General features: G+C 38.7%; 1 protein-coding gene across 1 annotated transcript; it reads left to right on the forward strand.

Annotated features, from left to right (window-relative positions):
- Positions 1 to 278: 278 nt before the first annotated feature.
- LOC149235351 (uncharacterized) lies at positions 279 to 1,025 on the forward strand. The gene has a single exon (XM_089368525.1). It carries the CDS (start codon positions 279 to 281, stop codon positions 1,023 to 1,025), a length of 747 nt encoding a protein of 248 aa, XP_089224651.1.
- Positions 1,026 to 12,190: the final 11,165 nt, after the last annotated feature.

Consider the following 12,190-nt stretch of genomic DNA (forward strand, 5'->3'; position numbering starts at 1 on the left):
ACCTCTTTTCCCATTGATGCTGCCTTTTCTGCCCCTCCTTTTGTCCGGAGTCCTGATCCCCCATATAATCTTAGACCCTTGGCCAATAGACAGGGGAAAGGGCTTGCTGTGGGTGGATTGGAGCTGGATATGGTGTCAACAGGCTAGAGAAAGCCTAGAGGAAGGAAAACTAATCTGTCGAAGGCACAGCTGAAGGCTATCATCGACATTGCTGACGGGAAGCAGATGTCTCTACCAGGGGTGCTTAGAGCAAAGCGGACACCCTCTGCGAGTTTACGATGATCATCTTATCCTACAATTGCAAGGGCCTAGCTAGCCTACCCAAAAAGCTAGCTCTGAAGGAACTGGTCAGGTCCAACAAACCTGATATTATTCTACTCCACGAAACTCTGGGGAAGGGGGAAGAAGTTACAGCCTGCCTAGTTAAGCTTCTTCCGGGATGGAGCTTTCATGTCATAGACGCCAATGGACATTCAGGAGGGGTGGCTCTGGGTTTCAACGCAAAGGTTCTTCAAGAGGTCTCCTCTTGGGGATGGGAAAATGTACTGGCCGTGGAACTATACTCCATAGAACTATACATCCCCTTTCTCAATATCAATGTTTATGGTCCTGTTTTGGAGCGGGAGAGGTTCTGGAATCCCTTCTTCACTAGATCGTTTATGGCACACCCAAATCTTGTAATCGGCGGAGACCTTAATTTTTCTTTGGGGATGACAGAATCTTGGGGGGTCAGAGCAAGAGCAGATCCCCTCACTGACTTCTTTCTAAATAAACTGGCCTCGTCTCTTCTGGTGGATGTCACTCCGCTCAAGATGCGCCCGTCGTGGAGGAATCGAAGAATAGGAGAAGAATGGGTCGGGAAGAAGCTTGACAGATTCCTTCTTTGTGATTCGTTGATCGATAAGCTACAGGCTTTCAGACATTGGGTTGGGGAAGGCGATCTCTTGGACCATCTCCCTGTTTTTCTCGAAGTGAAGGGTGCTTTCTCTAAACCGGGCACTCCCTTTAAATTTAATGCCTCCTAGCTTTTGGATGTATCCTTTATTAGCCTTTTCCACAGCACTTGGAAGAATTCTAATCTCAACGATGATGAGAGCCGTAGCAAGGCTTTCATAGAAAATCTAACAAGGATGAAGGCTGCCTTTAAGCACTGGGCCCTCCAGAAGAAACTGAATGAAGAAAAAACTCTGGAAAATGTCAACTCGGAGATAGCCCTTCTTGAAGACCCAGGCGGTAATGGTTATGGAACAAAAGAGTCTCAGGCCAGACTCCAAGAACTGGAGATGGAAAGGAAGAGAATTCTCCAGACCAGGGAGGAGAGTTGGCGCTTAAAAAGTAGAGCGATCTGGTTGCAGGCGGGGGACGATAACACCAAGTTTTTCCAGAACTATGCAAAAGGAAGAAAAAATTCTAATACTATCTGGGAAATGAAGAAAGCCAATGGTGATATGGCTCAATCTTTTGAAGAGTTAGCATCTTTAGGGGTCAATTATTTCAAGAACCTCTTCAAAGCACCAGAGGAAGCTTCTATTGCTGAAGCTATAAGAGTCGCCCTGTTCTTTCCTAGGTTCATAGAGGAGGAAGGAAATGAATCCATCATGGCACCCGTTTCTAAGGAGGAGGTAGAAGATATTCTCAAATCTATGTAAAAGGACAAAAGCCCCAGTCCAGACGGTTGGACTGTTGAATTCTTCCAACACTTCTTCGAATTCATCGGTGACGAGTTAGTGGCAGTTGTGGAAGAATCCAGGCACACAGGATCAATATACCATCCCTTCAACTCCACATTTCTCGCCCTTATTCCCAAATCTGACCTCCTGGGCTCTTTTGAAGAAGGGCAGGGGATTTTGGAAGCTTGGCAGAAGTGGTGGAAAGAAGCTTCAAATGACAAAGAGAGATCCATTCCGCTTCTCATAACTTGGGGGACGTGGCTGGCTAGGAATCAGGTCATCTTCAAGGACTCCGTCTTCCCGATTGAAAGATTGGCTGCAGAAGGAGCTGCTATTTACGATAGTATCCCTATTCCACTGGCTACTCCTTCTCCCAGGCTGGTTCGGCAAGAAACTATAAGATATTCAATTCCGTGGGCTTATTATGATGGGGCCTCAGACATTAATGGTCACTGTGGGGCTGGTTTAATAATTCATTTTTCAAAGGAAAAGACTGTTAAAGCTTCGGTTGGCCTAGGCCAAGGCTCCAATAACTTTGCTGAGTTGAAAGCCCTCCACCTTCTCCTTTGCTGGCTTGTCCTGAGGAACGTGCAAGAAGTTTAGATTTTCGGGGATTCTATGAACACAGTGAGATGGTTCAATGGGATGCAATTATGCAGAAATTTCATCTTGCTTCCCCTGCTTAGAGAAGCTACTCGACTTAAATATCTTTTCACGGAGATTTCCCTTAGCCACATCTTCAGGGAAAGAAATTCTGAAGCTGATCGCCTTTCCAAAGAAGGTGTTGATCAAGACACGGGGTCGTGGACTGTTTTGGAGGAGGAGAATGGGGTGGTTCGACCTCTCGAACAACCCATTTTCGATTAGCTATCATTTTTCAGAATCTGTTTCTTGTGCTTTGTACATAGTTGTTTTGCTACATTTGTTTTTCACTTTCCTGTTTCGTTGATTCTCTTCAGGTCTTTCGGGCTGTTTTCCTTGTAAAAGGAGGCTCGGTTTGACTTGCTTTCCTTTTGCTTTTCCTAGTTTTTTAGAATCCTACTCGTGTCTACGCAGGATTTTCTCTTGGACGTTGTTTGCTCCTCTTACTGCGGACACTCAGTCTCTGTTTCATCAAATCCTTCACCTGTATGACATCATCTAATGGTTTCCGGGAGGTGTGCGCTTTCTGGTCGGGTCGTCTGCCCTGCCTCTGATGCGTTTTCGGTGAGCGGATATCACAATTTGTAATTTTTTCCTATCATCCATCTGGGACTGACGCGCTGGCTCTTTGCCATCCGGTTGAGGGTGTTTGCGCTGGTTTTTGTATCAACCAGCCGAGACTTTTCTTTTACCTACTACAAGGCAAAGAATGAGTCTTTCTGTAATGCATTGCATATGCTATGTAACTAACTATTTTTATCAATAGATGGTTCGAGTTTTTTCTGTGAAAAAAAATATAAAATTATTATTTATTTTTATCTATTGTATATAATATATGCATATATTTGATCTCTTACACTTAATGGATCTATGGTTACAATAAAACTATGTTGGTTGTATATATATATATATATATATATATATATGGGTCATGTCAACTCCAAAATGAATATGGAAGGAATTACACAACTCCATCTTGAGCAACACACTAATAAATAAATTGTTTTAACCATAAGAATTTTTTTATTTTCATTTGCTTTATACCATATACATAGTTAATATCTAAATATTTTACTTAACATGTTCATTGACATATTTTATTTTTAACCACTTTGTGCACATTAATTTTATCATTATTAATGTAGTTTTAAATACAAGTCCTCCTCATTAGTGAAAATATAATAATTTTTTAATTTCAATTACTTTATCTCTCTTTATATAAAGTTGATATAATATTATGTCAACATTGAATTTATGGTTGACAACAATATATATATATATACCCAACAATACATACATACATACATACATACATATATATATATATATATATATATATATATATATATATATATATATACCCATCCCATGTCAATGTACATCACATAAATACACCTTCTTCATACATGATTGTAACGTTAATATTATTATTTAGTAGTGAAGAAATGACACATCTCCTTTATATTAAAAAGTAGAAAGCAATTATAGATGATTTTTTTTTTTACTTTCAGTTACTTTATCTTTCTATATAAAGTTGATGTAAAATTAAGATGGAAATTAAAGTATTTTATTTATGGTCAACATTGAATTTTTTTTTTTATATTTCTATCATTTTATTATTTTTAAATGTAGTGTTTTAGGACAATATCTCCACCACACTGAGTTGTAGAGCGTTTCTTGATGTAAGCATATAAAATATTGATTAGTCAATAATGTGGACTAATAATATTAAAATCAATATAATGTTGACAATAAATCTATTATGTGATGGATCCATAAAACATTTCTCAACATATAAAATGTTGATTTATTCACTCTTTGTAAGTCAATGAAAGAATTTAAAATATTTCAATAAACTTGTCTTACACACACAAGCATATAGCCTTCAAATATTAAGGTGAGATCTATACTTTTTATTATAAAGGATTTTGTACATGTGGAATATTTTAATTAAAAAGTTAAGCATCAACCACCATGTTTAATGGGATTGGGACACCTATGGGGACTTGGGATGATGATAGGTGGATGATATTAGGAAATTAGATGGGAGAATTATGTATGGTTTAGGGCAAGACAACCCACATTCATATGTGTTGGTTCACATCTTTTTGGCCATAACCCCAAAGATGGCATTGGTACTGGACCTCAATCCATATCCGGAGAGCAATGGATTGAGTAGTGCATGGCTATAGATCCTTCAATCCTCATGAATGTACCTATAGTGAGAAAGACACATAAGTAATAATGATGAAGGAGGAAGTGATAATGAAAGGTGGTGTACACCAGAGCTAAAATTTCGACCTTACATCTAGACTCAAAGATGATGGAAAGGATTTAACAATGAATAATTTTGGGGTTGATCCCAAAAGGGTGGAACACTAATCTTTAGTGCATACAATGCTTCGTAATCTTGTGGGTACTTTGTTTCAACTTGATTCGAGTCTTTGCAACTATTCCTCAAGGGCGTGACTCAACAAAAGGTTGGGGGAAACCGAGTTGTCGGGTGAAGGAAGTATGATAGTATCAAGGGGGTGTCAAATTATAGGAAGACATAACAGGAATGACAATATGTTCTTCATCAACAATAGGAAGCAACCTTAGGATCAAGGAAAATCACAAACGTTGATCAAATGGTAGTAGTAGTAGTAGAGGAGGGGTTTCATAAAGGCGTTTCATATGCAACCAAGAAGGTGCTGGAAAAATTGAGCACTATTGAGAAGGGGGGGGTGTGATATGAGCAACTAAACCAAAGAAATCATGAGAGCAACAATAAACAACTAAACCAAAATAATCATGAGAGAAACAATAAACAACTAAACCAAAGCAATCATAAACAACTAAACCATCAAAGCACAACCACAAAACCAACATCACACATGAGACACAATATTTTTTTGTGGAAACCCTTATGGGATAAAAACCACCCTTGTTGTTGTTGCACTGATCTGAATCTCTATTATATCAAACCCTTATAGGATAAAAACCACCATTGTTGTTGTTGCACAGATTTGAATCTCTATTATATCAAGCAATGGTTTTTTACATAGATTTGTTGACTCCCATTAGCTAGGAAACTCAAACTCATATACTATTGGCCAACACCCATCAACCAGGGGACTCGATTCTACTGATAAGATTGGAAGACTATGTTCTTACACAGATCTACAGACAACCATCCACTAAAATCCACCATGATCAACGATCCCTTCCCAACTCTGATTGGATGGAGAAATTGTTCATTTCGCCAATACTATGAAATTGCTACTCCACTCTCATGATGTTAATTCTCCTCAACTATATGTGGACCTTGTTTCATATATTTTTCACACTGGATCCAAGACACTCTGCTCAACTCTGATTCAACTCTACAAACCAAATCTCAGTAGCAATGATCTCTGCAAATGATATAAAAATACCACAACAACATGATCTCTACTCAAGCAAATAGTGGCCACAATCCATCCAAAAAAAACTGAACAATACTATCACCATCAACAAAAATAAATTTCACTCTCAGCCATAACATCAAACCCTCACTCCAAAATATAATCACTGCATAATACAATCAACAACATAAAAGACAATTGCTATCTACCAAATGCACCAGCAACACCTGCAAAATAAAGGTGAACGTCATAAACTTGGATCTATACCAAGCTCTCCATCTCTCCCAACAAACTTTGCTACATCTCTAATATGCAATCTGAAGTTTTGCATCGATACTCTACTTCAACATTTCGATTTTCTCATTCTACAATCATTGGCACTCGTACACTGAAGCAATCCTTCTCACAACTTGGTATGAAACATTCATATTCTATGCAACATTCTCTAACTCACTCTCATATAGGACCAACCATCACTCAACTCCAAAGTGAAGAATATAAAACATGCAGGGCGAAATGCATTTTTGGACTAGGATCAAGACTGCACAAAGTTGACGAAAACCAACCACTATCATCACTACTTTTTCACTAAAGGTGTTCACACCCACTAGAGGAATTTTCCAACCAATTTTGACTTTTTTCAATTAGTATAGAACCTTCTAGGAAATTCCATGTCGAAATACTCTGGATGTGCACGAGGAATTCAGAGGAAATTCCATTTTAAGCCTTAACCACACCCACAGAACTAGCAATTTTTGGTTGTAGCCGCACTTACAACCACACGCATAAGCATGCATCCCTGTGGTTGGGGCAGAGTATAAGGAAAAACATAAGAACCTCATCTCTGAACCTCTACCACCTATTCGGTCACCTTCTCCAACATTTGTACATGCCTCCAAACCTCTTTCAATTCCAGTAACACCTCTACAAGTGGATCAAACATGGATCCCAACTGTCACTGCCAATTTGAACTAATGGCCAACAAACAAGGATTGGATTTTCTGCCAACAAGTCATACGCTCTCCTCTAACAACTGCACAAGTTGCAACACATCTGTAACACATTGAAGCACATCTCCATCATCATCATCATCCCATCACACCGTCGCAACAAGTCATCCTCCAATTCCTGCACTAGGTAGGCATCTTGCACTAAGTCATGAACACCACTAGCCCATGAGCAACCATCATCTGATCATCATGAGTGTGGCATCCATGCATCATATGGCCAACACTACGTTGCCATCAACTGACATCACAACCAACTCAAAGTCAACACAACTAGGTGCAATCAAGCTACAAGGAATACATCAAGACATCATCTAGTCTACACAGGGTTGAAATCAATGCCAACATCACCTAGCTACAACCATGAACATCACAATGTCAACATAAGGGGGTGGAGGAAGTGAAGGCGAGGGCCAAAGAGAAGTAGATGGGAATGTCTAATGATTGAGTTCTAGAAGAAATGATAAATTATTGGAGCAATTTACTCCACTCACACGCCCATGACACTAAGTATTTTCGTAGAATGGAACTATATCAAGTAACAAATAATCTATTCGCTTTAGTCCTCGAATTGACGAAACAGGAGTTCGAGGACCTCCACCACATAATCCACATGTTTGAAGGGATGCTTGAATCTATTTATAAGGGAATGTTTGGGGTTAGCGTCTGATCCAAACTTAAACAGGAACGCAATAAATTACAGATATAACCATAAATACAGAGATGTAGCAGAAACAACACTTCATTTTATTAATATCAAATATTGGAATATGCTTACAAACATAATGGAAACAAGACTAGCTTGGGCAATGGTAGCTTATCTTTGAGAAGAGATGTGGTGGATACATGCCTCTGAATTGTGTTACAATGAGGCTCAGAGGCCTATTTATTATTGAGAAACAATGGAAAACCCTAAACATCCAAAAACCTAACCCTAGGAGATGAAGCGCCAAAACAATGGGCCCCATTTGGGTAAATTGGTACATCAACTTCCCGGTGTCATAACTTTTGCATACAATCTCTGCTTAGTGTGCACAAAACCTCGTTAGAAAGATGTGTTTGAGGAATACAACTTCCCACTAGACCCAGTTTTCTGAAAAAATGTCATTTAGGGCCTCAAAATGGCTCCGAAAGTCCAAGGCCCGAAAAATTGCAAAAAATAGTAAATTTTGCTACAATTGAGGAAACTGAAAAACTAAAAGAGACGGTGGTGGGGGGTCCCAATGGAATAGGCGGGCGGCTACCAAATTCCACCTGGATCATTCCTCCCCCTTAGGAAGTAATGGTCCCCATTACGTTGAGTGCCTCCAGGAGATGGGGAAACTTCTACTGAACTTGGTCCCTGGTGAGCCACTTGCCTTGGTGTAGGAGTTGGCCAGCTTTGACAACCTCATATAGTTGGATCTTCTGCTTCCAAGTGTTATTGAACTATCTGTCCATAATTCGATCCGTTGTGGCTTGTTCCATGATCTTCTGTTTCCAAGTGTTATTGAACTATGTGTCCATAATTTGATCCGTTGTGGCTTGTTCCATGTAGTTTGGGTTTAACTCTATTGGTGTGAGTTGTTCTACAATGTCTGATGTGCCCATTAATGGTGGGAAGTATGGTCGAAGGTGGTCCACATTGAACGCTAGGTGCAGGCCAAGAAATGGGGGAATGTTGACCTCAAAATCATTGTCTCCCACAACCTTGGTAATGGTGTAAGGACCATATCGGAGTGGTTTGAGCTTCTGATGGGCTTCAGTAAGGCGTTCTTTCTGTAAATGCAACCAAACTTTGTCACCCACCTGAAACTTGTGTGGCACTCGATGATGATCATGTCACTGCTTGTACTTGGCATTTGAATTCTCCAAGATGTCGTGAATCTACTGGAAGATGTGTTTGATGCGTTCAATAAATCTAGTCTCTTTATCAGCCTCAGAAAATACAAATGTGGATTCTATCTGTGTATTCGCGTGAGGCATGGCAACATCAGTAGGACACAATGGTTGAAATCCTAGAACCAGTTGAAAGGGACTGCGACCAGTCAAGCTATGGAGAGCTTTATTATAACTATGCTGCACATATGGAAGATTCTCATCCCAGGTTTGAGGATGCTTGGATTTGTATACGCAGAGTATGTGCACTATCATCCTATTAACGAACTTTGTCTTGCCATTAGTCTAGGGATGGAAAGCAGTAGACTTGGTGAGCTTGGTGTCCAATGGTGTCCAAAGGCTTGACTAAAATGTGCTCAGGAACCTGCTATCCTGATTGGATATAATGGTCTGTGGGATCCCAAAATGTACCCATACTCGTTCAAAGAAGAGTTTGGCAGTGTCCTTTGTAGTGATACTCTTCTTGCATGGCGCCAATATAGCCATCTTAGAAAATTTGTCCACGACCATAAATATACAGTCATTACCATGCTTGGTAGAAGGGAGGCTAGAAATATAATGTTTGGAGATAGATTCCCACGGTTGGGTGTGAGTAGGCAGAGGAGTGTACAGGGTTTGCTTCTTGATGGTTTGCTTGGCGATGGCACATGCAGTGTAGGATCTGATATATTTCCAAACATCTAGTCGAAGTTTGGGCCAATAAAAGTACTTTTGTAGTATAACTACAGTTTTCTCCACACCAAAGTGTCTTGCGACCCATTTGTAGTGCGCCTCCCAAATCAGCTTGGCACGCTCACTTGAAGGAACACAAAGGTGGCCCAGGTAGCATAATAATGTGTCCTGGAGGTGGAAATCAAGAAATTTCTTTCCATATACTAGCATCTGGTATGTGGAGGCGAAATCTAGATCATTTTTGTATAGTTGCGGTCATCCAGAGGTCTCATGACCATAAGAGTTGATAACAATAGTTAGTGTTGCAAATAGGGGCCAACTGAGGTAGTCTGCAACATGATTGGTGATTCCCTTTTTATATTTAATGTTCAAGTGGAATTGTTGCAGATATGTAGACCACTTCTGATGGCGATCGTTCTGCAACTTCCCTTGTGTTTGTATAAACTGAAGAGGTCGATGATCGCTCTGGATGACCATCTCCTTCCCCATAATGTAGTGCTTCCATTGTCAGCAAACCTGCACGATGGAATACATCTCTTTATCATAAGTGGGGTACTTCCGAATTGTATCGGAAAATGTCTCACTATGATAGGCCACTGGATGTCTGTGCTAGTTGAGGAATGCACCAATAGCATAGTTTGAGGCGTTTGTCTTGATTTCAAATGGTTATTGCAGGTATGGCAGTGTGAGTACCAGTGTAGAGCAGAGGTACTGCTTCAACTCAACGAACGACTTCTATTGGGACTCGGACCAGGAAAACTTTTCTTTCACCTTGCCCTTAGTAATATGACTCAAAGGCCAAGTAATACGGCAGAATCCCAACACGAACCTCCAATAAAAAGTTGCAAGGCCCAAAAAGTTGTGAAGCTCCATTAGAGTGGCCGAGGTTGGCCAATCCCAAATGACTTGGATCTTAGTCGGGTCCACATGCACGCCACACTCATCTATGATGTAACCCAAGTATTGGACCTGGCTCAAGTCAAAGGTGCATTTCTCCAAGATGGCACAATTTTTGTTGCTAAAGGGTTTTAAGGACCTGCCGAATGTGTTACAAGTGTTCTTCCCAACTCTTGCTGACAATGAGGATGTTGTTCAGATAAACCACCATGAACGAGTTGGTGAAGGGCCTCAATATGTCATCCATTAGCCTCATAAAAGTAGCAGGGGCATTTGTCAACTCGAAGGGCATAACCAACCATTCGAAAAGGCCTTCATTGGATTTAAAGGTGGTCTTCCATACATCTATTGGCTCTATTGGAACCTAGTGATAACCAAACTTCAGATCCATCTTGCTGAAATATTTGGCCCCTTTGAGTTGGTCCAACAGGTCATCAATATGTGGGATTGGATACTTGTTCCTAACAATGGTTTTGTTTAATGCTCGAAAATCAATGTCGAGCCTCCAGGTCCCATCCTTATTCTGTACAAGTACAATGGGGCTCCCACAAGGCGAGGAACGTGGTCAGATGTGCCCGTTTTGCAACAACTCCTGGATTTTCCGCTTGATCTCTTCATTTTCTAGAATGGAGCGACGATATATCAGCCCGTTGGGTAGAGGTGCTCCGAGAGTCAAATCAATCGAATGTTTGACCTGACAATGAAAGGGTACCCCTATGGGTGAGGAGAACCCGTCCTTGTATTCTTCCACAACCGTATCCACTTGCTTATGTTGCTTGGAGGAACCCTTCCCGAGGGCCATGGATGTGGCTACGACCTTCCCCTTACTTTGAGAGTGAATCAGAAAGAAAACAAATTTCCCAATATAGGAGATGACCTTTCTGGATTTAAGACTTCTGTGGTTAATATCTTCTAACTTAGTCACCGGAGAACCCACAGTAAAAACCATTTTTCGTCAACGTTTCAAACCCCAACAGGGATCCATCATCAGGACTGTTATTGAGTGTTGATAGTAGAAGAGCTCAATTGCGAGATATAAATAGTTAAGAGGTAGGCTGTTTTCATTTAAGGAAAATGAAGGTCCGTTGTTTAATGATAAATATTATCCAAATATTTAAGTTTTTATTAAATTAGGTTTATTTTAATTTTAATCATACAATATTAATTAATGATGATAAATTAATCCTATTACTAAATAGTAAAGGTGAAATATTTTAGAATATATTTTCCCTTAATAATTGATAATTTTCTCATAATAAATATTAATTTTAGTTTATAATAATTAAAATAATTTAATTTATAATAATAATTTCTTGTAATTAAATTTTTAATAATCTAAAATAATTGATAATAATAATTTATGATAATTAAGAAAAATAAGAATAATATTAATAAATAGTAAGTATTATTATTATTATTATTATTATTATTTAAAGTTAATTATAAATAATAAATATTGGTAATAATTAATAAGTGTTATGTTATCATAAATATTAATTTTAAAGAGATAATTTATTAATATTAATGAGATTATTTATTGATTTGAATATTAATTAGATTATTTTAGGGGTTAATTGGATTTATTCCTAATATTTTTTTTTTTTTTTTTTTATGAATTAATGATAGTAATAAAAATTCATAATAATCTATAATAATAATCATAATTAATACTACTAAATAGTCATTATTAATAATTAATAATAATAGTACATATTATAACTTTATTACGACTTAATTATTATTAATAATTTAGTAGTTTAATAATTATTATAATTGAATATTAATCATTAATGCCTTGAGATTGATTTGGAAGAGATCAAGGAGATGGCGGTAGGTGGGGCTACCTCCAGTATCCTATATAACTTACTACCTAAAGAAATAATAATAGAACGAGGTCTAGACTCATATACAACATGTCTCTTCCATAAGTATGGGTGTCCTAATAATACATCACAAACTTCAAAAGGATCAACATCACACAATACCTCATCCGTGAAGGGCTTGATGTTGTAGGGAAGGCAAAAATGATGGCTGACAT

Source organism: Pinus tabuliformis, chromosome 8, assembly GCF_031772625.1.
Source record: "Pinus tabuliformis cultivar Carrire ecotype Pingquan chromosome 8, CPIR1, whole genome shotgun sequence".
In the NCBI taxonomy this organism is placed as follows: domain Eukaryota; kingdom Viridiplantae; phylum Streptophyta; class Pinopsida; order Pinales; family Pinaceae; genus Pinus; species Pinus tabuliformis.